This window comes from Lampris incognitus, chromosome 6 (genome assembly GCF_029633865.1).
Source record: "Lampris incognitus isolate fLamInc1 chromosome 6, fLamInc1.hap2, whole genome shotgun sequence".
Classification (NCBI taxonomy): domain Eukaryota; kingdom Metazoa; phylum Chordata; class Actinopteri; order Lampriformes; family Lampridae; genus Lampris; species Lampris incognitus.
Window position 1 is genome coordinate 44,932,345 of NC_079216.1, and position 27,079 is coordinate 44,959,423.

The window sequence follows — 27,079 nt, forward strand, 5'->3', positions numbered from 1 at the left end:
GCAAATATCAACCGGTGCAAACGTGGGATCTCCCTGTGCCAAAACACACATCAGCTCCATAAGTGCCCAGACCTTGTGAAAATGTCACTGGAAGATAGACGGGGATATATTAAGGACAATAAACTGTATTATGGCTGTCTGAAACCAGGTCACAGTGTGAAGGATTGTCGACGCTGCCTCACCTGTGACATTTGCATGAGAAGGCACCCAACCTGCCTTCGCGATGACAACTACATCAAAGATGTGAAAAGAGAAAGGCGTGTGAGTATGGAAAATGCAACACAAAATAATACATCAGAGACAGCAGCTGCTATGTCACTTAATGTTGCCAGGGACGGACAATCTGCAAGTACTTCAATGATTGTTCCGGTGTAGGTGTCATCTGATGCAAACCCATATAAAGAAAAACTTGTCTATGCCTTATTGGACACTCAAAGTGACCGCCTTCATTGATCAAGAGGTGAGTCGTGAACTGCAAGTGGGTGTCTGTCCAGTGAAATTAAAACTAACCACCATGATGGGAGAGAATGCAGTTGTAAACAGTGAAAGGGTGTGTGATTTCCGCATGAGGGGTTACAGCTCTGCAACACACATCCCCCTCCCTCGCAACACACATCCCCCTCCCTCCTGCGTACACAAAGGACTGTATACCTGTAAACCGTGAACGCATACCAACATGTGAAACAGCCAAATGCTGGAGTCACCTATCACCAATCATAGATGAAGTCCCGCCACTCCTCAGTTGTGAAGTAGGTCTCTTGATAGGTTTTAACTGTTCGAGAGCATTAGCACCTAGACAAGTGATACTGGGCAAAGATGATGAGCCTTATGCTGTTCAAACAGATTTAGGTTGGAGCATAGTGAGCAGTGTAGCACCTTGCCTTGAAACAGGTGTGATGAACAGTCTTTTTCATTGTGTTGCTGTCAAAGCGATCCCCCCAGTAACTCCCATGGATGCAATTCATGCATTAGAAAGTGATTTCAACGAAGTCGGTGGGAAGGATAAAACAGTGTCTCAAGAAGGTGTCATCTTCCTTGACAAACTTAAGGAAGGCATAAAGAAAAGTGAACAAGGAAATTTTGAAATGCCACTGCCCTTTAAGGAAAGGCCATACATGCCTGATAACTGACAGTTCGCAGAGGTCCGACTCAGCCACCTCAAGAGGAAATTCTCCAGAGATGAGAGATACAAGGAGGATTAAATTAAGTACATGAGTGACATCATCAAAAGAGGTGACGTAGAGGAAGCTCAGGATGATGGACTTCCTGGTGAGAAATGGTATATACAACATCATGGCATTTATCCCCCAAAGAAACCAGAAAAATTGCATGTTGTCTTTGATTGCTTGGCCAAGCATAAAGGAACCAGCCTTAACGAGCACCCTCTGCCTGGACCAGACATGATGAACAACCTGACTAGTCTCCTAGTACGCTTTTGGAAGCATCAAATAGCTTTAATGTGTGACATAGAAAAAATGTTTAAATCAGTTTAAAGTCCCAAGAAAATGACCGCAATTGCCTCCGCTTCTTATGGTGGAAAAATGGAGACTTAAGTACACAACCACAAGAGTATAGGATGACAGTACATCTCTTTGGTGCAGTGTCTTCCCCAGGATGTGCAAACTATGGGTTAAGACATCTAGCCAAAGAGAACAGCCTTGCATATCCATTAAGTGCCCAGTTCATCACCAGAGACTTATACGTGGATGATGGTGTTACAAGCACAGACAGTGAAAGAGCAATAGGCCATATTCGATTGACATCATCATGGTTCGCCGCAGCCATATTGTTGACATAGCTACGACCATAGGTACTGCAGCTGTCAACAACAAGTGACAGCCTAGGTGACAACTGCGCTAGAGATGCTAGCTAGCTACCAGCGTTAGTTTTAGGCAGGCTATAAAGTTATTGCACACAAGCGATGGTGTCCTGTGTTGTACACAGCTGTTGTAACAGCAGCAATAAAAACCCTGGCATTAGTTTTTATGCGGTCTCGACTGTCCGTGGACGTGAAGGGAAAGATGCTGAGGAGCTGAGCCAGCGCAGAAGAGACTTGAGGCTAGCTAGAATAAATAGGCGAAACTTTCAGCCTACACTTCACAGCAAAGTCTGTTCTCAGCATTTTACCACAGGTAGACAATGTTAAGGGAAGAAGTGTTTGTAAGGTCAATTGATTGTCTAAAGCCAATAATGTTATCCTACTTGTATATTAAGTTGACATTGAACTGTGCCAGTAGAGTGGTTTAAGTTCCCCTATTCCTAACAGAGCATTTTCTTTTAGGCAAGCCATCATACCTACATGATTTCTTTCCTTTCTAAGGCATGGGGAGGGCGCACTACTGATAAATATATCACAGAAAATTCAGGCTTACTAGAGCTGCTTACCCCAGGTGATTTCATCTTGGCAGACAGATGTTTTAATATACAGGACAGTGTAGGCTTAAAATGTGCACAAATTGTAACACCCAGTTTTACTCGAGGAAAGTTACAGCTGTCTGCTCTTGAAGTTGAGGCCACCCGCAAAATTGCACATGTTCGCATACATGTAGAAAGAGTGATTGGACTGGTGCGTAATAAATATGTGATACTGTCAGAGAAGATACCAATCTCCTACTTGGTGACATCAGGATCTGAGACCACAACTATCGATAAGATAACTACAGCGTGTTGCTGCCTAACCAACATGTGCACTTGTGTTGTACCTTCTGACTAAATGTAGGGTTGTAAAACGGGTTGATACCGCATGTGTAGTGTGACCGATTCCATGACAAATGCTCACAAGACCAACAATGCTCACAAGACAAATGCTCACAAGACAAATGCTCACAACACTAAAAGAAAAAGAGACAAATGCTCACAAATTGTTTTATAATCTATATTTACAGCGAAAAATTATAGTATACAGATATACAAATATGAAATATGGTTACATATCGATTTGCATCCGACTGGAATAGACTGATAATGGAACATTGCTCAACATACCCCGTGGCAATTGACAGTCTCTATATAAGAAATTGGTTGGCAAAAGACTCTATAGACACTGCTTTAAAATCTCTTAATTAGGTCACTGTGATCCCTATTACATGCTTAGACCTATGTGATATTTCTTGTGACATGCAACAGACTGTTCAATGGAATATTTTTCCATGAATAAAGGTTAATTAAGATTATGTATTACCAAACAGTAATTGATAGTCTCATTATCATGATTATCTTTAAGATCACCATTTCATTTGTCAGGGAGATGTGATCCCTCTCACATGCTTAGGCCTATGTGATATGTCTTATGTGACATGCAACAGAATGTTCAGTTGACTTTTTGAAAAATAAAGATTGTAAAACAATTTGTGAGCATTTGTCTCTTTTTCTATTAGTATTGTGAGCGTTTGTCTTGTGAGCATTTGTCTGCACACCAGTGTGACCTTAACATGGACCTTAATCACAAGCAATATGAATATAGAATAGGAAAAAAGATGGAAAAAAATGGAATGAGAAAAAATGTTTATTTTCAATATACTCTACATTCAAGGCAAATTTCAGGCATTGTGATAATGAATTTCATTTTGTCCCATCCTTAAAGTATAGCATGACAACATTAAGAATACTATGAGTATTTTATTATTTACATTTCGTATCACTTATTAAACCTTGTTACTTTGAAATTCTCGTTTCACATTACAGCATTGTTTGATGATAATGACGATGATGTTGTTGGTGGCACAAAAGTAAGAATATCACTGACCTTGTCACTGATGAAATAGTTATATGACTCGATTTGAAAGCCCTCAGCTCCTGAGACGTGTACGCTGATACTGTATGCACAAGATAGTTATAAATGTCCGGATACGTTATAGCTGGCAGTAATGAGTGATCGTCATTCATGGCAACTAAGTCAATTTTGTATGGATCCACACCTCCAATCAAACTTATTTTTTGTTCGTATCTTGAAGCCATACTGTGAGCAGCTAGCTAGCTGGCACGCTAGCCGCGGCTGCTCTGATCAGTGAATTGTCAACAATATGGCCGCGGGCAGCTACTTCCGGGGTTTGCGAATAAGGTCTATACAGCTGGCACAACAGGCATGTGGACTGTGTGCTAAGGGTGGTCTCCGGCTGCACAAGTTTGTATCAAAGAGCAATGCTGTTTCAAACGGCATACCAACATCAAAACATGCAACAGACATCAAAACAAAGGACCTTGCTTTTCAAATAGAGCATTAGGTATTCACTGGAACATAGAAAAGGATTGCTTCACGTTCAACATCAGACTGAAAGACCAATCTTCCACACGGCATGGAATATTATCCACTGTTACACATGTTGCTTATTATATACGACTCCCTGGGATTTGTCGCCCCCTGTCTTCTCAGTGGGAAAAGAATCCTGCAAGAAATGTGTCGTCAAGGTACTGGTTGGGATGATCCGCTGCCTGAACATCTGAGACCACGGTGGGAGCGCTGGAGAAAGGATCTCGTCAATCTGGAGAAAATACAGATAACCAGACATTATGTGCCTGCCAACTCTGGAGAGGTGGTGAAGAACTGCATCATTTCTCAGATGCAAGCACCACGGGGTATGGACAGTGTTCTTATCAGAGACTTAAGAACAAGGATGGAGACGTTCACTGTGTTCTCATCATGGGGAAATCTCGTGTGTCTCCCACAAAGGCCACCACTGCACTACCTCCCCCAGGCAAGTTTGTCAGAGAGGATTTGTATGGACAAAAAAGATGGCGCCAAGTGCAGTATCTGGCAGAACAGTTTTGGAGCCGTTGGAGGAAGGAGTACCTCCATAACATCACTGTCAGGCAACGATGGCACACGCCTAAGAGAAACATTCAAGCAGGTGACATAGTGATAGACACTGATGAAACCCAACCAAGATCTGTGTGGAGACTTGGAAAAGTCTCAGAGACTGTATCAGACAAAGATGGATTTGTAAGGAGAGTCAAGGTACTGTTTCTAGGAGATAGAAATCTGAACAAAAGAGGTGAAAGCATAAGCAAAGTGTCTGTGGTAGAACGTCCAGATCATAAGTTAGTTCTGCTATTAGAGGCCTCTTAAGCACAAGGGGAAGGTAAAAACGGTAAGGGTTTGTAGTGTATATAGCGTTCTATAAAAGGTCATTTCATATGAGGAAATCATTTGTGTTTTAAGTTAACTTGTATGTAAAACACTTAATAATAATTTGGTGGGAGTGTAAATGACCCCAATGCACAGTGTGGTTCATGTGTATAAAGTTTGCATTTGTAATGTATTTGTTATATTGCTTTTATTTTGTTTCCTGTGAACACGAACGTGCTTTTATTTTTGAAAAAACAGTAGACACGGAAGTAAATCGACGAAAAAACGGTGTAGAACGCTAAAGTCAGCACGCAGAAAACCACGGGAGATTTTACCAGGACAGGTGTTAAAACGAGAGTATAGCGGGAGTTTAGCTCCAGTCGAAAGGGCAACAAGGTATGTAGTGTGTCTAATTGTTCAATAATTTTGATTTTGTTGTTTTTTTATTACTAGTGTTAAGCTAACTTTCTGGTGTTAAGCTAACAGAGTTTTAACGTATTGTAGCGAATACGGGGGGGGGGGCAAGGTCCGACCCTTTAGCCAAGGGCTAGCGAGTCTATTTAGCCGTGCACGTTACAGTGTTATTTTGCCTTGTGGTTTAATTTCTGTTTAGCTCTTACGTTGTTCTCTGAAGGACGGGAAACAAAAATGAACAGCATTAAATCATCAGTCCAGACTTGTATTTTTTCGTCTGGGACGCTACACAGGGACTGTCGGAGAAACCGCTTTCTTAAGGGTGCTGTTTATGAAAGTCGAGGTGATGGCCGGGTCTTCAAACGTATGCGTGGTACTGTTGCAGTAAATTTGTTCCGGCCGGGGGAAAAAGTTCCGGATGACGCGACAATGGCGTTCTAATCAGCCGTTTGGTAGCGTTCGGTATGGGTTAGAATTTTCAGTAACAACGCTGCTAGGGCGGTTACTATGAAAGGTGGCTGGTGAGCGCTCGTGCATTAACGTGAGGTTTTTTGCTTGTCACGAGACGTCATTTCCCCTCAGACTACAAGAGCGCGAGTTGGACAGACGCATATCTCCCACCTCTGGCTATATTTGCTGTTTTCAAAGACCACTGCATTGCTTTTGTGGACATAATCCTCATCAGTTCTACTGTTATTTATATTATTGACAAGCGATTTAAATCAACGTTGCTGTTAGCTAGTCTCTACCGATCGCGTTAGCTATAGTCAGACATTAACTTGCTAGTAGCTAGCTACTAGCTGGACAGATATGCGTCTGTCCAACTCGCGCTCTTGAAATGACATCTCGTGACAAGCAAAAAACGTCACGTTAATGCACGAGCGCTCACCAGCCACCTTTCACAGTAACCGTCCTAGCAACGCTGCCACAGAAAATTCTAACCCACACCGAAAGCTACCGAACAGCTGATAAGAACGCCATTGTCGCGTCATCCGGAACTTTTTCCCCGGCCGGAACAAATTTACTGCGACAGTACCGGTCGGCGGAGAGATTTTCAGAATTGCAGGAAACATCAACCCAAACTTAACACAAGGACAGACACGCAGCTCGCGTTTCACTCCTCCAAACGCAGCTCTTTCCTTTGAAACAGCGACGGTGTAATCAGGGAAAATTAAGAGCCTCTTGCCATGAAAGAGTAGGGAGGAGTCGCGGGCGATTCCGCTGGCTTGACGTAAAATTTCATCCCGGACGTGGAAGAAATGGACCCTGATGATAAACGGACGAGGTGTCCCCCCCCCCTAACGTGTAGCTCGCCTTGGTGTTTGTATGTTTTGTCTTTGTGTGAGAGTTTTTTTTATACTGGCTGCAAACTAATTTCCCTGCAAGGTACAATAAAGATACGTTGACTTTGACGTAGGGTGCGATGAACTCTGCTCCTCACCCAGGCTCAACAAGTCTTTCAATAGTCGGCCAATGAATTGCGTTGGACGCGATCCCTGCGAACCTTCGGGGATTCCCACCAATCGAAAGTTGTTTCTCCTCGACCTCCCCTCCAAATTTTCACATTTGCCTGTCAGTAATTTCACTTGTGCCTTGAGCACATTAAAAGTGGATTTGAGTGAGGAGAGCTGGCCGCCGTCGTCGCTCGAAGCACACGCTCCAACTCGTGACTAGTTTGCCCGTGGTCGTTTATTTTCTGCAGCAGTGGTTCAGTAACACTCAACTCCATGCGTACCGACTGAATTTCGGATCTTAACTCAGTGGCCAAAGAGTCAGTTCTACCACATATGTCCTCCTTCAATGAGTATAGCATGGACTGTAGGGCCCGTAGATCAGACGTGTTTAGCCATATTAGCAGCTACATCCGGAGGTGGCGGTGGCTCAGTTGAATGAGAAGTTTGCTGCGGCCTATACGCGTGGAATCAACTTTCTGTTTAGCGGAAGACATTGCCGATTTAAAGTACAAAAAAGTAATCCAAACCAGTTAATGAACAAAAGTAAGACGCCCAGTGTCCCGAAATGTTCTTAAAAAACTATTTATTAATTAAATTTGTCACAAAATAACAGGCGCAGAAAAGCGCGTCTCGCATGCTCGGTGTCCGGCTCCGCCCGCAGGGTTGTATCGCCAGGGATGGCTCCAGCATCCCCGCGACCCTGAGAGCAGGATAAGCGGTTCGGATAATGGATAGATAAATGTGACTTATACACCGAAGCGATTCCCCCCCTCGCAACAACACGTCTCTTGATGACTGCGATTTATACTCTGGTGCAACTTGTAGCTGGGGAAATACGGTGCAGGGGTGGGCGATCTTATCCAGAAAGGGCCAGCGTGTGTTAAGGTTTTTGTTCCAACCAAGCAATTACACACCTGTGTCTCCTAATCAAGTTCCTCAGCGAAGACTCTACTGGTTGATTAGTTGGATTAGGTGTGTAACTGCTTGGTTAGAACAAAAACCTTCACCCACACTGGCCCTTTCTGGATAACTGTCCACCCTTTTAGAGTTTTGCAATCAGTGTGCTGACTGGAGCATTGTTTCCCCATCATTTACAAAATCACGCTTGTCAAGTTCAACCAGACAAGGTCCTCAGAGTACTGGATCAAAAAAAAAGAAAGGTTTTTAAACATCTTAAAAACCGTGTTGTTGTCTAAGTTACATTTGTTTCTCGTTTGATTAAATGCTCTGTGACTTCTGATTTGATGGAAGCTACCATATGGAATGTCTTACGCCCCCTTTGGATGCTGTTCCTGTCGAAGAATGGTTCTGCCCTGAGTGTGAAGCCAACAACCACCTTTCAAGTAAGAATAAAGATGTACATTACACTTGTTAATTATTACATAGTTTGGAGCCAGGCAAACCAAGAGCTTTTCAAACGTGGGGGAAAAGGAGACTATTTTACAATATCCTTAATAATGATTCAAATAAAATTGTGTCAAAATGACTTGATGCATGCTCAATAATCCAGGTAAGAAAATCAAAGAAGGTTGAATCACTTCATCTGAATACAACATTTATTGACAGATACGTTTCATCACTCAACTAAATGACATCCTCAGTCTAAACTGACTGCAGGCATCCCCATCCCTTATAAACAATACAGTTGCATAACGACCGAAACCAACAACCAGTTTCATATGCAAATATGGGTGTGCCCATTAACTAGAGTTTCAGTGGGCATGTGTACGATCCCAAATTCTCTGTAAATAGTACAAACTCTAGTTAATGATCACATCCATATTTGCATATAAAACTGGTCATTGGTTTCGGTCGTTATGCAACGGTGTTATTTATGAGATGGGGATGTCTGCAGTCAGTTTAGACTGAAAATGTCACTAGTTGAGTGATGAAACGTGTCTCAATAAATGTTGTATCCAGATGAACTGATTCAGCCTTCTTTGAAATAAAATTTATTTTTCCCTTTTCTTTTGACACCGTTAGTCATGCTATTCTAAAATTACATGCGAACTTCAGCTATCTTTTATTACAAGGTCAGAACGACCAATTGCAGTACTTGGGAACCCAGAACATCATCTGAGCTCGCAAATAATCCTTTCACAAGTCAAGTCTGAAATTTTTCTGACCCAGGAGGCTCAGGGGAGGAGATAAGTGAGGTCGAGAGCCTGTCCTCCAGCTCCCGGCCCACCACTAGCCGTTCACGATCCTCCCCAGCAGGACCCACCCGTGCCATTGCACGGACTCAGCAGAGTGAGAGGGTTCGCGCCAGTGTCAACCGCCATCGCATCACACAGGCACGCACAGCACAGGTTTGGCATGAGGTGTGCTGCTTCAGTATTGGCTTCTTTCACAGCTCACTACCACAGTACCTCATTATGCACCGGGAGGCTGGCATATGCTGCTGAATTTCTGGATGCTGTGCCATGTTTGTTCCTCTGGCCCTTTGTTTTAGGGATAACATTAATGACTCATTACAGTGGTTGATGCTTTTGGTTAGCATTCTTTTGATGCTACCAAGATCTGAAATGATTGCGTGTGTATTTTGAAATTTGCTCACCTTGATTGGTAGTTGTTAGTTTAGGCATGCTTGTGTGGAATTTTTTTCTGACAGGCCCAATGTATGAGACTTAAGTTTTTCTGTAGTGTGATGCCTGCTTTCTCTTACCAGCTGGCTCCCAGGTACCTGATGCAGTCTACATGGCTTGATGAAACCATTAACGCGGTAGTGGCGGGGCTCAACAGCGCTGTGTACATACGTGACCTCACACCTCGAGCTGCATCCAGCCACCGGCGCAGGAAGGGTAAGGAATGTGCACCACAAACATCTGTCTCAGTCAAAAAGACTCAAGTTCCCAATACAGAAGAGCTAAACGTGTTCACAAACATGACTTGTAGTGACAGGTGACTTTGTTGTTCTGTGTACAGTAAGGCGCAGAAAAGGCAAAAAAAGTAAAGTTTCCTCAACTAAAGGTGAAAAAAGCAAAGCAGCAAGTACAGGGGTCAAGAGGCGGAAACGTAAAGTGAGGAAAACAAAATCCAGAAAGAGACTGGTGAGTCTTTTAAGCTAAAGCCTGGGGTGCACATACTTTCATTGTTTAACTAGTTGTATCTAACACTGGACTATTTCCTCTTAATGAGGTGTTAGATACTTTTTGTCTTTAAATTCAGTTTATGCTTTGTGTTTCTGTGTTGGTGCTTCCACCAGGTGGGGAAAAAGCAGCCGACACCCCGTGACCGTATTGCACGTAATCTTCGGATTGCAAAACCCAAGAAGGGTTCATCTCTCCCCACAGTTTACCGGCCCTCAGAGCAAACTCTTGGCAACATGCGTGTTGACATCGGCGCTGCCTCGCTATCTGTCTATGGAGATCCATTTGACCTGGATCCATTTGTTGATGGGTACAAAGATTTGTTTATATAATTTAAGTAAAAGGTGTTGTCATCATTGACAACGTATGCAATGTGTGTTAAAAGTGTAAATTTGTCCTTCATCAAATTAAAAATTCACATGTTAGCTGTATTTTAAAAAAATAGTATCTATCTTGTCCTATCCTGATGTTTATTAATGTAGTAAAGAACGTTATATTGTTTTTCTTGAAAAATAGATATTCTGTTACAACCTCACTGCTCTGTCAAAGTACTATGAAAGGGGAAAAAAACTGCTAGTCCAAAACGAATACAGTAACACTTGGAAAGGAATAAGGATATTGTGATATGAAAATCAGTGTTTGTTTTTTTTTAGTAGCCATCTTCAAGGCTATTTCAGATGAATATGAATTTGTCTTATTGACTTTTTCAACCAGTGAGGAGGATGAGCATCAGACCCAGGTCACATCACTACTGGAGGCCAAGAGACGAGGTATCTCACACTCTGCCCTTCGCTCCCATCAGCCTGTCGCTCAGCCAATCACTGCTGGCCTCTCCAGGTAACATATCCCTCCTATCATCATCCTGACATGCCCATGTATCAAACGTCTCACTTGCTTGGAGGATCAGCAATTATCAAGTTGCATCAGCACTCTAGATGAGCTTTGTTATCAACACTGCATTCGGCATTTGGTGAATGCTTGTCCATTTTATTGCATTGTTTATTCCAGGAGAGTTATGGGCCTTCCCCAGTCAGGGGGCGTTGTGGAGGCAGCACCTGTGCCTGACCTCTTGGGCAGTATCCTGTCAGGACAGAGCATGCTCCTCATGGACAGCTCTGATGTGGTCATCAATAGAGACGGCTCCCTTAAGGCTATAAAGCCGAGTAAGTGTGTGGGCTAGCTTTTTTTTTAAATTTCAGATTAGTTTAATTTTCCGTTTCCCTATCAATGTGATTTAAAAATCTGATTTGAAACTAAATGTTTTTTTAACCAAGTTTAACTTAAAAACTGCCAAACATCAATTCGATATTTACATGTTCAAATTTTTCTTAAAAGAATATAGTACTTATATGTGCAAAATTGGTATGAAAGGGATTTTTAGTCCAACCCATTGTATAGCCATTCACACCTTAATTTATCGCAGGTTTTTTTTTATTTGCATCTTTCTAAACTGAAGTAAAGATGAACTAACAGTATAGTCTACCCAACCTCATCACTTCATATAGTGTCTAAATATATCCATTGTATTATCTCCAACTTTTCGTTACAACTTTTCATAAATTTTCTTGTGTTGCAGTAAGTTTATCACCCACAGTGAAGCCAAGCAGCAGCACAGGAGAAGCCAGCACTCAGGTCAACCCAGGGATTTCACCTAACCCTCAAGCCAGCTCTTTAGCTCTCCAAGCTAACAGAGACCTACTAGGATCCTCTTGCGAACCCCTCAACAGATCCTCCTCCTCCCAGAGTTCTCACCACTTGTTCCCAATAACTCCTTCAGCACTTTCACCATCCCAGGTCCACCACACCCATACAGCTACCCATTCCCATGCACTACACCATGGTCATCCTCGCTTGCAGCCCCTTATCCCCCACAGACCCAGCTCCTCTCCTGGACTCAGCCATAGGGGGACCAATGGACTTGGATCCGACATAGGGATTGCCTCCTCTTCTATCCACCCAGCCCAAGACATGCGCTCCTGGAGTAAAGAGATAGGATCACCCCGATCTATAAAGGCACCTGTAAAGCCTGTTTGGGTGGATGTGTCAGTGCTACCTAGGATACCAAAAATTAAACAAGAGAGTAGAGGTGATGGCAACAGTCAAGATGGAATTCATAGAAGCAGCAGCAGTAGTAGTAAAAGTAGTAGCAGTAATAAGGGAAGTGGCAAAAATGCTACTGTTAGTGATGGTGGCAATAGTAATGGCATGCCTGAAATTGGAATGCACAGCCTGGCTGGGGACCAGAGTAGGCAACAAAGTGTGGACCAGAAGCAGGACAGGCCTGAAAGTCAGGGCCAGAGACACGGGCCGGACAGAGCAGGTCCATCATCAGCCTTTTCCAACTCATTTTCCTCTTCTTCATCCTGTTCCTCCTCTGGCTCTCCAGCACCCCATCCATGCCTTTCCTCATCCTCATCAATGTCCTCAACAACTGTGAGCTTCCGCATTAACTCCAGTGGAAACTCATGGCACACACGGAGACTGAGCAATGCTTCATCCAGAATTGGTGAAGGCAGCACACAGCAAAGTTGGAGTTCAGAGGACGAGGAGGGAAGAAAGAGACAGCAGCGTAGGGATAAACAGATGTTGCTGGCCTCATGTACCCTGGTTAAAAAGGAGAAGGGAGACAGTGGTGTCTATGATCCATTTCAACCAACTCTGTCGGATTCCAGCAGCTTGGACAGTGAAGAAGAGAGCCAAGCTCTGGAGAGCAACTCTCAGGATGCTGCAGCTGAGGAGGAGACTTCTGGTCTAGGAAGCAGTGAAGGTTTAGGGCAAGGAGGGCAGAGTTTAGTTCCAGTCAAAGCTGAGACACTGGCTATTAAGACCTCTCAGGAGAAATCATGGAGGGATGAGGCTTTTGAGAATGTGTTCCAAGAAGATCAAGGATTTGAACACGTTAAGGTTGAGAGAGAATTAGGTATAGCTGAGGTCAAGGTTGAGCAGGAAACAGTGATAGCTGACACTCAAGTGGAGAAAGAACCAGGGTTTGTCTTCAAAAAGGAAGTTGAAAGGGCTGGTGTTAGTCTAGTAAAGTATGAGACAACAGATCCAACACCCCGTCCGCCTCTCAGCCTGGTGCCTTTAAAGACTGAGAGAGAGAACCCACAGGAAGAGGGTAGGCAGAATGTCCAAACCTCTAACAGTATCCCTTCTATCCAGAAGTCTGATTTGTCATCAACTTGTACAGTTTCGAGAAAGAAGAAACAAAAGACAGAGATTAAGTCTGAGCCCAAGGATAGTCCTGACAGGCCCAAGTACCGCTCCCGCTCCTGCTCCCGTTCCCGGTCTTCCAGCCATGGTGAGAAAACTCCTAAAGGAGGTGGTCCATCGAAAGACCGTCGTTCTGGCTCTAGCAGCTCGGAGACTATTAGGAGAAGAGTGGACCAGCATGGCTCAAGCCACAGAGACAGGAGGCGAAAAAAGGATGAGGAAAGAGAAAGGAGCTCTAGAAGATCAAGGTCCAAAGAAAGGAGGCGGGCACGTTCTCCATCAGAGAGCTCCCGGTCTGACAGGTCTGATAGGTCACACAGGAAGAGGTATTCACGGTCACGGTCCAGAGACAGGAGACGATCCAGGTAAATGTGAAATTTACTCTTAATCATAATTTTCTTATCTCTCGGGTATCAACCGTATAGCATGTGTTGATGCCACTGGCTTCTATTAATTAAGGCTTTTATGTGTCATTACTGGTTGTAGGTCTCCATCCAGCTCTAGCAGCAGAGAGCGGTCGAGGCGGAAGAAGCATATGCGAGAGAGCAGGGAGAGGAACAATCGCAGAGGGAGAGACCGAGACAGAGGACGGGCTTCCAGTTATAAGAGGCATGGTCGATCTCGCTCAAAGTCAAAATCATGGTCCAGGTCTAGATCTCGATCGAGGGAGAGGAGGAAAGATTACACACGATCACAGCCGTCATCTTCCGGCTCCAGAGACAGGTTCGAGTCACGATCAAAAGACAAAAAGAGACCTAGGTCTAGATCTTACTCCAGAGAAAGAAGGAAAGAAGAGGGATCATCCAAGAGTTCACAAAAAGCATCAGGCTCTTCTTCGTCTTCAAAAGAGCCAAAGGATTCAAAAGACAAGAAAAAGGAGAAAGGTCATTCACAAAGCGCTGTTAAAGGAAATAAAGATGACAGAGATAAAAAGCCAGAGATCCCATCCTCTACCTCGGTCTCTGAGGGTAAAAAAGAAACAAAACACCTCAGTGCAGACTGCCAGGTTTCAACAGAGAAAATGGTTGAAAAGCCAGAGGTTCTCAAAGAAATCAAAAAAGAGAAACTCCCCTATCTTGACATGTTTGAGGACACTGCAAGTATCAACTCAGTCAAGAAACAAGAAACTGAAATTGAACAGCCTTCTCCCAGTATAGTCAAAGGCATATATGAAGAGAAGGAAATCAAAACGGAACAAACTGAACCCATAAAAATTGAGACTTATGACTTCTCGCATACAGCACCATCAGAAATGATGAAGATTAAACCTGAGCCCCATTTGCTAGAGTTGCCTCATCACTTGATCCCTGATATCCCCTCATCCTCCACAGAGATCACTCTTGACACATCTTCTACACCTGCTGTTGCAGCAGGCAGTCCTCAAGACATGACTGCTCAGCATCCACCAGTATCACCGGCACCCACAGAGCATGAAAGCACCATTTTGTTGGCAGCCACTGTAAAGCAGGAGGCTGATCAGCACCCAGACTCTGATGAGGAAGACTTCAATGTTGACATGATGCTGGACAACCTTGTCTTTAAGTCTGAGAAGGTAGAGGGAACAGATGCCATTGTCAAACAGGAGAAGGATGAACATGAGGTAAAGGGTGAGGGAGAGCAGGTGTCTGTCCCAGCAGGTGCCAGATCCAAAGCCCCTGTAAAGAGGGTTACCTGGAATATACAGGAGCCTGAGGGACCTCAGCCAGAGAAATCTGCAGTCGCGAGTAGTGAGTATTACCAGTCTATCGTTACCTACATCCTCATACACAACACACTATTTTCATGGTGGTTTGTTTTAATTTGACTCACATTGGAACGCCAGAGAATAGAAACACTGTGAACATCATACTAAGTACACTGGGAACAAAAAGTATACCAGATCTCTTTTTAATGTCTAAAGCCATTTTTAATACCAGATCTCTCTCTCACTCAGAGCTGGCTTTGTATAAACTGAAGCTGAAACAGGAAGGAGCTCGCAGGCCCTCTGCTTCAATCCAGACGATCAGTCAGGTATGTGCATTTATGTAAATGGCCAGAAGGTGGCAGTCAATATCCAGAGAGTAAGTCCTCTGGTAAATTTGGCAAGGCTCCTGACTGAAACTGGAATTGATACTCGTGCCTTTTCTGACGAATCGAAAGTGAAACCTTGTAGAGCTAGATATTTAAAAGTTTTTTCCATTAATGTTTACCCCTGTGGTCCATTTTTTTTAAATCTCACTCTATCATAGAACAACCAAGCCCTTGTCTGTGACCCAACTAAGAGGGGTAATGTGACTGCTGGTCCCCTTAATAACCCCTCCGGCCCTGTTAGCCAACCTCCTGAGGGATCAGTGAACACTGGGCAAGGAGAGACTAGTGAGGCAGAGGAAGGGGATGTGTTAAGGAAAGACAAGGTGAAGATGTTTGTAAGATGTCATCTCTGGCCTATATATCTGATTTCATCATGTCATCTTTTGTTTAATCAAAAAATATGTCAGCCCTGTTTCAGTTGTCTTTATCTTAATGTTAATTGTCCTAACTGGTGCAAATGCAAGCATTCGCTCTGCAATTCTTAGCAGAATATGGTCATGACATCCATGTTACTAACATGGGTGTTACTCTTTCTCAAAGTATTTGAAGAAGCTGCATATGCAGGAGAGGGCTATAGAGGAGGTGAAGCTGGCTATCAAGCCCTTCTACCAGAAGAGAGATATCAACAAGGACGAATATAAAGAGATTCTACGCAAGGCTGTCCAGAAGGTGGGCTTTTTGTTAGTGTATATTATATAAGTGTAACATGAGCTGCCAGTAAAAATGTTTGCCTCAGTACCAAAACAGGTAAGTAAATGCTTATTGGCTTCTTAAATTGCTCATGAAACATGATTTGCACATGAATCATCTTTTGTGAGTCTTTAGTGCCAACCTTTTCCTGTAATTCAGTTTTTATCTTCTGTACAAGCACCAACAAGTATGTAAACAGTGGCATTTTTACAATGAGACTTGCCTATTCTAGTGTTTTAAGGGGATTTTGGAAAGTAACTTGAGCTGATATTGACTCTGTAATCTACAGGGGATTTTCCTATGTGTTCTCTCTCAATAGGTTTGCCACAGCAAGAGCGGGGAGATCAATCCGGTGAAGGTGGCCAATCTGGTTAAGGCATACGTGGACAAATATAAGCATGCCCGGAAACACAAGAAAGGAGAGGACGGAGGAAAGGAACAAGAGGCACAGAATGAAGGCATGAAAACCTCTGAGAGTCCATAAGGAGGCTCCAGAGTAAGATAAGAACAACAGCACCCATCCCAAACACTCAGCCACACCGGTCCAGGCCTCACGCACACTTCATCATGCTCTGAGATAATACCCTGTCTCTGTAGAGCCGTGTTGATTTTTCATCACTGTTATGAAATTTGTTTGGGGCATTTCGTTTATGTATAAAGTTTTCTATGTTTTTTTTTTCTGCAAATTTAGGAAAATGTCATTTTTATTGATAGTTTAAAGAGCATCCTACAGTGTCTTTTTGATCTTGAACTGTCAATGCCAAACTTCAGTCTTTACTTCGCACATCTCAGAAACTTAATAGGAGGTCGTGGGATTATGTTTTAAAGAGGCAGATTTCAAAGCTCCTTCTATCGATTAATATGTAAAGAAACTATCTTTACAAGCATAATGTCTGGGCAGATGCAGTGTGGGCTTCTAGTTCTTTAAGGCTGTTGTTTTTGGGGGGAGGGCAAAGGAATATTTCTCTGTTGGTTTAGAAATGGCATGGAAAATTTGCTGAGATTTGCATAGATGAGAAGAGTTTGTCAAACTGAGAAAAGACAGTTATGCAACTTTTGTAGTAAAATAATAGATGAGTTCTAAAATTTTAGTTTTGGTTGTAAATAATATAGATTTGATATATCCACTTGTATTGTCCTTCCAGGTTGATTATCTGTTGAGAATGAATGGAATACATAAGTGATTCAAGGTCATTAATTTGACTTTTTTTAGTTATTGTTAAAAAACTAATAAAAGATCTTATGTATGTCTAATGGGCAAAGGTTAAGACTTTACATAACATTACATGGTGTAATACATACCACTTTTTGCACTGGAAAGCTATATTGTGGTAGCCTGATGATTAAGCATCCATTCTGAATATCGAAAAAATGTTAGCATGCAAGACAAATGGTTGGGCTTTAGTATACTATTGCTTATTTCAGTTCAGAAAAGTGAATGAAATAATTGCTCACCCTCCCAAAGTAATATACACTTCCCTTTGTATTTGTAAAACATATTCTCAAGAGATTCTTGAAATTCACCATCCCCCTTTTTAATCAGATTTTTATCTGGATCTCAATACGAATTTAAAGATACAGTAACTGAGCATTGCAATTGTCTTTGAAAAAAGTACATTTCTTATACTTCAGGATCAAGCATGGACAAGTAAACCCAATCCAAAATATCACGTAGTAGTTGACGCTTCAGTCCGAAAGGGGAATGTAATTCCAGGGGAGTGGGTTCACAGTCAGACGAGGGCAGGCGACTTGTTGGCATTTGAGCCGACACCGCCTTGCAATTTGCAGACCTATGACAGCATTACTGCATTTAATTGGTTGAATATTTGTGTTTATCGGTGCCCCAAAACAACTTGTTTCTCCCGTTTTACAGTTTGCAATAGCCAGAAAATCAGAGAGCCAATTGGTGCCACGTGGTGAAAATATCCATCCGTCCGGAAATCGAGTGCACTCAGTCTTCAATCAAACTTCTCTCACCGAGCTACAAACATAGCGTCAAATAAATCAAATTTATATTTTATTTGTGTAAACACCTAGTGCAGCTCAAACCTATTGAAAACAACGTCATATTCTTGAAAGAGAGAGTCGGTCTTCGCTTCAGTTACCGCCCATTCTTGGACGCCCGGAGCAGGACAGTCATTCCCGTGTGCTCCGGGTGAAAACAGCTGAGCCCAGCGGTGACAGAGCGCTTTCAAATATTAACGTACCTCTGTCGCTATAACTTCACAAATGACGAGCACCAAACTCTAAACGATGTTCATTTCTTATCTAGCGGATTTGTTCATGAGAATAGAAGCGATCGAATTAATTGTAGGGTTTCTACCCAAGGCTCGACCACGGCAACCGCTCCTCACCTCAAACTGGGGCTTTCAGGTCCAAAATCTAGGACCTTTCTGACCTTGGGATTGATAAAGGTGGTTGAAAGGTGTATAATTGGATTTTTTTTCCCATAATAAATTATTCAACTTTAGGTTTTCCTGCGCCCAACATGGTGCTAGAGAATGGTCCAGAGAATAAGTATTATAACAAATTGTATTTCCAATCGTATTAAATGTGCAATAACTACACTAGACTGAACTAAGTCTTGGCCAAACTAACTCTTATACATGATAATTTCTATACTGGGTTTATTCAATATTAGTTCATGTTATGGAATGCATTCATGTTGTGTTAGTTTCATAGGCACATACAGGAAGATACATTATTGTTTTAGGAAATAGACAGTGTGAGAAGAAATACATGCCTTTATTTTGGGACATTGTAGTAATTCTACTAGCTCCATGCATCAAGTCTGTGATATTCCTTTGTTCCAATTGTGACTATTGTGTCTTCAAGTTGAATCTCACTGGCCCCTCCTATGCCTAAGCTCAACAAAGATGTTTGGACAAACCCTCATCTCTGCGCATTCATTTCTTTGTGTCCATAGCATATGTGCCTACAGCAGAAAATGGGAAGGGCTTGGTTGGACTCACCTTGTACTTTGGCCCAATAATTTATAGGGCTTCATTTCAGTAGCAGTGTGTAGGAGCATAAGAGTTTGAAAATAGGTGCTCACATACATTTGAATGTATTTCATTGTTTGTTCTGTACGTTCTGTACTATATTGTTTTTCCTCGTGTACATAATCAAATTCTGCAGGTGTTTTAAAGAGCAAACAAAATGCTGATAGTTTAGATATCTTTGAGTTCCAGTTTAAGTTTGCTCATGTTCTTTCCTCTTAATGGGCTATTTCTTTTTAATAGCAGGGCACCTGAAACCATTAACAGTTCATTTCATTAATTGGTAACACTTCTACAAAGAGACTCCGTTTAGTTCATGTTTTATGAGTGTCTTCGTAATAAGCCATTGATTCATCCACTGCTGGAGTTTTTCTTTGTCACAACTTCATCTTGCTGGTATTACAGTTTTAAACTGAGCCACAGTAAACTCCCAGTGCAGGCTCTGTTTGAATAATTTGTAAATAATTTTTATTTCCCAGGCCAGCATTTTAATAAAAATCAAAGATCTTTGTATTTTTTTTCCCTTTCTGAATTATTAGAAGATAAAACTGGAGTTGTGAATGTTATTCAAAACAAGCAACTTGCAACGCTTCCTTATTGGGTCAGCTGAGCCCAATAAGGAAGAATCCTCCACGGAGTTATTGTGTTTACCTGGCCGACCATTGGACCTCCAAGGGCGTTTCACTGATGTCAGCTTTGTTCAGTTAACAAAGCCCAGATGCTTTTAATATCTCCCTCTGAATATCGTGTTAACATGGCTTTATCCATGTGGTGTTCTGTGCATTTGAAAACAGTGACCATGTAACCCGCCAAACCTTTATCCATGTTAAGACAGCAATTGACAAAAAGGACCTGCTGCAGTCATTGGACTTTACCATACTCGAAAGACAGCTTTAAGGATCATTGCCAAGGCACTGTTAAGATACCATCAGGCTGGAATTGCACTTCACAAAAGATATGTCGATGGGTCTATTTCAAGAGAATGTTCATACATTGGCTTTATGCATTGTTGCTGATAGTGATGAGAGTCCTATACATCACTAGCTGTCATGATGCATGAGAATGATTGTTCACCGTAGGAGGATAAACAACTGATGGGAATTTATTTGAGCTCTGGGTATGTTTTTTACTCAGTAAGTTATGCACATGCCCTCCTCAGTATTGCTTTGAATAGCCACTGTCTACTCCAATAGCATGGCATTTTCAGACATGTAAAGTAGCTTAATGAAAATGATTAACAAGTGAAAAAAGTGAGGAAGTGTTAAACACTATTTGAAATCCTAACAATGTTGGGACAGTAGTTTTGGTGTGCAGTATTTAGTGAAACAATCGCCAGCATAGTACAGGGTCACAACCAGCGGAGGAAAAAAGGTTCTTTAGTGCAAAATACTATCAGTAGACACAATTCAATTGCGATGAAGCTATCTGAATTTGAAAAGCTCACATTTTTAAGTGCTCAGAAGAGATCACCCACAAGGCTTTGAGAGAAAACTTGGAGCCGGCTAGTTCCCTTTGCCTCGTTACAAGATTATATATAATATCTTACATTTAAGACATTAATTTCACATTTACATTATAATTATATATATAATATCACTGTCTCCAAATCATATAAAAAACCCAACATTTTCTGTGTCTTTGACCTCAGTAAATGACATTCAACAACATCCAGACAAATGGACAACTTCAAAACTATTTTGACAGTGTGACAAAAGGAGCAACATCAATTTCAACAGTTGCTTACTTATTACTGTTTGAGAACTACTCATATATTAAACAAGGATATTTGTTTTAACATTGGACCCAAAAAAACCAAGAGACACTTAACTCCAACAAGGTGCCGTTAAAGATGAAAATGGAGGATTTAGTCTTAAGAGTCAAACAGCCAGCAGCAGCTCGTCGGCAGCTGGTAGACTGAAGACAGAACTGATGAGATCGAAGAGGTTGTCGTTGGAGATCTGCAAGCTCAAGTTGGCACTGTGAAGAGACGATGCTCCCTCCATTTGGGCCATCTCGTGAAAGTATCTACAGATCAGGGGAACCACCTGGAGGAGGAGAGGGATGCAAAATGTGAGAAAAGAAGTGAAGAGGAGGTGGAAAAGGACAAGATAATGATGGAAAATGGCAGCGAGTTTTATTGATCATACAATCAAACTTGTTATTAGCGGCAAGTTTAAACCAGTGTGTGTCTGTGAGGTGATGCTCATCTGAGATTGTCATGCATACTACCTTGACGACAATAAGTTTTTTCTCCGGGGGCTTTCCATCAGGGAACTTCTCTCCAAAGCACATGTTGACGGTGTAATTAGGAGAGCCACCATTGTTCTCTTTAAAGTGCTTCAGTTCTGGAAAGACATGTAGCCCATTAGCTTGGTAATCTACACATTACAGTAGCTGCAGACAAGTTCATCTTATCCCTTAATGACACTTTCAGTCTCAGAAAACAGATAGATACAGTAAATTATGGTTGCTTCAGTTTCTATTTGCTGCAAGGGTAATTTCTTATGGAGTTTTTCCTCATCTGAGCAGATGGTCTTAAGTTGTCATTTACTGTATAATTACATTATGTTGACTGCAGACAAAAACAAACAAGCTTTATGATGGAGGTTGGTTTGTTTTTTTTTACTTTTATACACATGTATACAGGAGATTCACACCTACCATTTATGAAGTTCTCAAAACTAAGGAGTTCCACCATTACGCTTTGTGGCAGCTTCCTTGGATCTGGGTGAGCTGCATTGGGGGAGATGCTGGAAAACACATGGCACCTGTCCTGCCTGCAGGCATAGATACCAGTGTCCCGTACCTCCAGGAGGAGACCTCTCTGGATGCTGGAAAGGATGCGGTTGGTGTACTCAATCTGGTGGGTAGATGGTTTTGGTGAGAAATAACAAGATAAAAACATGTTAAATTTAAAAGACATTTCACAGGTAAAAAAAAAGGCAAAATGAACAGAACTAGCGATGGGTGTTGTGTTGTACCTGTTTTCGGTCTAGCAGGGTTTCAGTGGTGGGGAAGCAGAGGCTGTGAGCATTGAGTTCAGGGGCCTCATGTTGGTAGTGGAACTGGAGACGGGAACAGGACATGGGGATCTTCAGCATCTCTCTTCCCCTGTAATGGATGGAGATTTCCAGGTCTTGAATCGACGGCTGGAGAGATGACTGAAGCACCGGTTCTGGATTTTCTATGGAGAAATAAGGCATGCGAAATGTTATTGCTTCGCAGATTCACACCAATATTTTGGGTGGTGAATCTAAAATAGGACAATTTTGGTTTCCTTTACCCAGACCTGGGTTTGGCAGCTCACCGGACTGTTAGCTTAACGGAAGCTTCTATACTTCAAGTCAATGTACGTTTTCTTGCACATTAATAGGACCAAGAGGATAGAGGTTTGTGCCCATACAGTTCATATGGACTATATTAACATATTAATAGCCCTTTATGTATGCATCCTCTGAAATCTCTGCTCAATAAGAGTACATTTGTCTCAACTTGTGCTTGAACAATATTTACCAGTATCAAACTGAAATGACGGGAATTTCATTTGATTAACCAACTGAACGTACGCTGGTAGTAAGGCAGCTGTGCTGGTAGTAGTAGTGTGTGGTTCTGTGAAACCGGTAGGGGCTCGGCTGTTGTAGACTGAATGGCCGGGTAGCTGCTGGGAACCGCTGGATTGTGCTGGGCATAGTTCTCTGACCACTGCTGCTCCGCTGTCAAAGACATTGAATGGAATGTAACTTTAATTTCCATGATGAGCATAAAAATATCCCATATTCACACGTTGAGGTACAGAGGAGATTTGGCAAAGTCTTAATTTTCGACAACTTTGGAGGATACTTTACCTTGTTGATCGGTGAGATCCAAGGTCATGAATTTATCAAATAGTATGTGCTGTTTGGAGTGACAAGACATAGAAATAAGGCATGTAAGATGTGTATTTAGAGCAGGACATATGAAAATTTTTAACATAAAAATTATGTAGGCCAAACGCCTGATATACCAGCTAATAGAATAAAAGATAACCAATGCATGATATTGTAGCGAATTCGGGGGGCAGTCCGAGATACCGTCGCCACAGCCGGGACGCCAACCCGTATCTCCTGCACCGCAAGTGACAATGTTAACCAGTCGACTAAAGGGTCAGACCCGTTAGTCAAGGACCAACGTGTCTACTTATCCATGCACGTTACACTACCCCCCTCCTTCGGGAAGCGCGTCCCCGCGCTTAAGCATATCAGCTCCTTCACGCCTCAGGGCGCCTACGCTTCCGATGGCCTTACGGTCGCTCCATCCCACATCTGACACCAATGTAGCGACTTCGGGGGGCAGTCCGAGATACCGTCGCCACAGCCGGGACGCGAACCCGTATCTCCTGCACCGCAAGCGACAACGTTAACCAGTCGACTAAAGGGTCAGACCCGTTAGTCAAGGACCAACGTGTCTACTTATCCATGCACGTTACAATATTTTGGCATACTGTTGACTGGTGAATTTTGGGTAAGTCTACCATAATAGCTGGCAATCTAGTATATACTGTACCTCAGTGCCCGAGGTGAAGCATTCTATGGGAGAACTGCGAATGTCTGGAGTCATATCAAAGTCATCAGCAGAGTCCTCTATGGGCTGACTTTCATAATTATCTGCAGTTAAAAGAAAAACACAACCTCATCAATTCACATTCAAAGCTCCCAAATAATCGTGCATTTACCAAATATGATTACATTACTTTCCAAGAAAGGAGGTGAATTGCAACATGATGGCAAATGACAAGCGGGCATCATCTTACACTCTGTGTTAATAATCTCGTAGATTTTATGGGGGTCCTCTGAATTCTTGGAGTTATCCTTGATCATCCTGAAGCGCTTGGTGAGGTTGTTAAGGGCACAGCGGAAGTTGGTTTTCCACTTGGCTTTGTCATTGGGAAACTCATTAATTTTACCACTTGCAACCGCCCATGCCTGTGAACCAAGGAAAGGTGGAAAACATGAGGGCATCAGGATCACATGAGGACATACGACCGTAGGCACCTGCAACCAACAAAATAAACAGCGGAACTTAAATACACAGTATGGCCAGAGTTGGGAGCGGCTGTGACAATCAGGATTGTCTAGTAATGACACAAAAGTGTTTTCATTTCAATAAACTCACCTTCAATCCGGTCCTCAGGTGCCAAAAAGTACTGCTTGTTTTCTTTCCTACCAGGTTATTGGCTGGTGTTGTAGAATACAGATGAGACAGTAAATTACATTCACATGTGCCAGATGTAAAAAAAAAAAATCCTGATTACATGGCTGAAATACCTGACAACAGGTGAATGAAATTTACAATCTTTTAGAAGCCAAAGTTAACTAAAAATACTGTTTATATTTATATCTGCTAATATTTAAATTTCTATACTATATTATTATAATTTGTTTGCTGTTAATGTCCATTTTGCTTTACATACAGTACTGGGTAGCATTACACCTTATGACCATGCGCTAGATCCAGGCTTCTTTGGTATTTGAGCTACTGCGCATGTGCACTCTGGTCACACGCCAAGCTTCTGGAATGCCAGCTAGAAGAAAACATTTTAAGTTGTGCCAGCGGTAGCCGTGGAGCAAAGAGGGTTTTCCGACTGTACCGTAACTTAAAAGTACATTTAGAAAGCTAGAACAACCAACTTAGATATTCTCAGTTTGGATTCCTGTCGCGGAACTGCTGTTTAGATGGAAATTGAAGAACTTGTATGTACAGGAAAAGTTGGCCAATAAATTCATGATACGCAATGACCTCGCGTGAAGACCAGTCCTGCTGGCTCTTTAAGTGGCTTTGGTATGAAATTTAATACACATTGCATCTGTATTCTACAAGACTAGCCAATACTGTTCATCCCACCCTCTCCAGAAGAAATCTCTCACTTCTCCATTAGATTGAGGGATTCACACAAGTACCATCAGAGACCACACATTCCCAGATGCACATTAGTCATTTGGTCAGTCGGCCATTGCAGTAGTATGATTCCCTATGTCCCATTTAATCAGTCTTTCAAATGGTAAGCCATTTGACAAGCCTCATCGGTTTTTTAGTCTTTCAAGTCTACTTTCGTTATCTCTTTTCCATTAGCTCATCAGTGTACTGTTCCATCCTGTATTTTTCTTTAAGTAAAGCAAACTAATCCAAACGCAACTTCCTGGTAGAATATATCAAAACAGCAGCGCCGTGTCCCCGGGGATCAGATTTAAACCCACTGCCCAAAGAGCATTCCAATCTACTGATAATAATGGAATCACAAGGCGGGGAAGGACGTGTTGCAAATCCAGTAGAGACAGTCGACCTACCCTGAATATTTTACTGTCCTCGTCATTACAATCCTTCCTTGAGTTGTGCTTCCAGGGGACTCTGAATTTGTTTGACTCCACATAGCGCAAACCCGCATACTGCCCCGTCTCCACTTGCTCTATCAGCCAGCCGGCGAACTGCGGCTTCGGGGAACTGAGAAGATAACCAGAAATAAAGTTAAAATGAAATCAGGGTTCGACTGCATGCAGTAACTCAACGAGAAACACACAGATAGAGAGAGAGCGGAAAAAATTATTCTGCGATGATGCAATTTTTCCTACCTCTGCATCTTTTTTTATTTTTTGGAGAAGTGGACGCACTGCTGTTAAAACGCCAACGGCGGCTTTATACGAACGATGTTGATGACGTCACACTTAGCCGCCCTCCCCGGAACCTTTAACGCGTTTCCGGTAAGTTCCTTTGGCGAACGAATGTACTTGGTCTAAATGAAACTGAAAGACGCTGGGCAGCAAAGCCGATGTTTTCAAAAACCGATCCCGGCAAACGTAAATGAAAGCTCACAACTTAACATTTTTTCCTGGTAAAACCATCACGACGCAATTAAGGACTTGAGCTGCCTTCGCATTTTTTTTATACCTACCCCATCTATTTGTACGAAGCATATCATAGCCTACATGTCGATCTACCTTTTAATGGATTTCCTGTATGTTTCTGGTATATACCATGATGCATTCATTTTCATGCATTTGATATTTTTGGAATCTAAATTCCATACGCTTGTTTATTTTTAACGTGGGAATCTTGCTGTCTCTTATGTCAAGTCAGTTGAGGCCCTGATGGTGATTTGCACTTAGAATAACATTTGATGACTAGACTGGACTGTCAAATCCCCTCTTGCATCACCGCGTTCTAATGAGTCGACCATGCAATGATTTTCAAAAGTAGAAGTGTTTTACAAATCCTGCGATCGATATACTTATGCACTGATTCAGTCGGTTACAGTTATATCGTTTTTAATCTCTTCATATATGGCTGGTAACAGTTATTTTGTGATTAGAATGTACATTTTGACATTGAATTCCAACTTGTTTGACTGTCTTGGAAACTAAAATGGCTCACAGGCCATTTGCGAGGGATCTCCACATAGTAAAAGTGGCCAAATTGATAAATCCAGAGTTATCTTAAATTGAAATTGTGGCTAATGTGAATGGCAACATTATGACTGACATGCTGTCGTTTTACTCTGTGGCAGAGGCTTGCTTAAGGGTATTTGAACTGCCTGACTTTTGAGTTGCAACCATAACATAGACACCGTGACGTCATCCATCGGTTTGTGGACTACCGTTTTGAAGCCTCGAGTTCAATCAACAGTATCTGTCTGCGGACTGCAAGACAGGGGCGTAACGTACAAGATACGCCCCCCCCCAATGACCCCCACCAGTACAAGACCCCCCCCCCCCGCTGAGGTTAAGGTTGGGAGGATAAGGTTAGGGTGAGTGAGACAGAGACTGCTCTCACTTTTCAGACCCTTTCAGACTTTTCAGATCTAAATGACCAATGAAAACTTGATATTTCACACATCTTTTCAACTAGCATTTCCAGTGGTTGATAGAAGTGAATATCTTAACCACACCAAACATCTACTGCCCTTTTATCATTTGAAAAAGTCAAACTTGACTAGAAAGAAGGCGGACATGATGCAGTAATTCATGGACAGTGGGTGTGTTGATATTAGACTATACAAATAAAATTGATTTTTGATTTGGATTCTGATATACTTTATTGATCCCTGTAGAGAAA

The 27,079-nt window shown here is 42.3% G+C and overlaps 2 protein-coding genes across 3 annotated transcripts in view; one reads left to right on the plus strand and one right to left on the minus strand.

The window, feature by feature from the left end:
- The window catches only part of phrf1 (PHD and ring finger domains 1), a 50,567-nt gene extending 30,633 nt beyond the window's left edge, over positions 1-19,934 (plus strand). Inside the window, exons 8-20 of the mRNA XM_056282686.1 lie at positions 8,185-8,276; positions 9,064-9,254; positions 9,602-9,734; positions 9,859-9,983; positions 10,139-10,332; positions 10,737-10,859; positions 11,031-11,185; positions 11,599-13,600; positions 13,722-14,962; positions 15,169-15,245; positions 15,464-15,628; positions 15,846-15,974; positions 16,315-19,934. Of these exons, the coding sequence (XP_056138661.1) occupies positions 8,185-8,276; positions 9,064-9,254; positions 9,602-9,734; positions 9,859-9,983; positions 10,139-10,332; positions 10,737-10,859; positions 11,031-11,185; positions 11,599-13,600; positions 13,722-14,962; positions 15,169-15,245; positions 15,464-15,628; positions 15,846-15,974; positions 16,315-16,479 (4,792 nt within the window). The 3' untranslated portion in view covers positions 16,480-19,934. The remainder of the gene's footprint in view (positions 1-8,184; positions 8,277-9,063; positions 9,255-9,601; positions 9,735-9,858; positions 9,984-10,138; positions 10,333-10,736; positions 10,860-11,030; positions 11,186-11,598; positions 13,601-13,721; positions 14,963-15,168; positions 15,246-15,463; positions 15,629-15,845; positions 15,975-16,314) is intronic.
- A 139-nt stretch (positions 19,935-20,073) lies between these two features.
- On the minus strand, positions 20,074-25,668 carry irf7 (interferon regulatory factor 7). Of its 2 annotated transcripts, none has more exons than XM_056282688.1 (10): positions 25,600-25,668; positions 25,318-25,471; positions 23,784-23,955; positions 23,537-23,637; positions 22,840-22,888; positions 22,561-22,707; positions 21,976-22,178; positions 21,656-21,854; positions 21,224-21,339; positions 20,074-21,039 (listed from the first exon to the last, which is right to left on the minus strand). In XM_056282688.1, the coding sequence occupies exons 1-10, from the start codon at positions 25,605-25,607 to the stop codon at positions 20,872-20,874; spliced, it is 1,317 nt and encodes a 438-aa protein (XP_056138663.1). In that variant the 5' UTR covers positions 25,608-25,668; the 3' UTR covers positions 20,074-20,871. The 2 variants fall into 2 exon arrangements, with proteins under 2 accessions (XP_056138663.1, XP_056138662.1); XM_056282687.1 differs by having other exon boundaries at positions 23,784-24,024.
- Between the last annotated feature and the right edge of the window lie 1,411 nt (positions 25,669-27,079).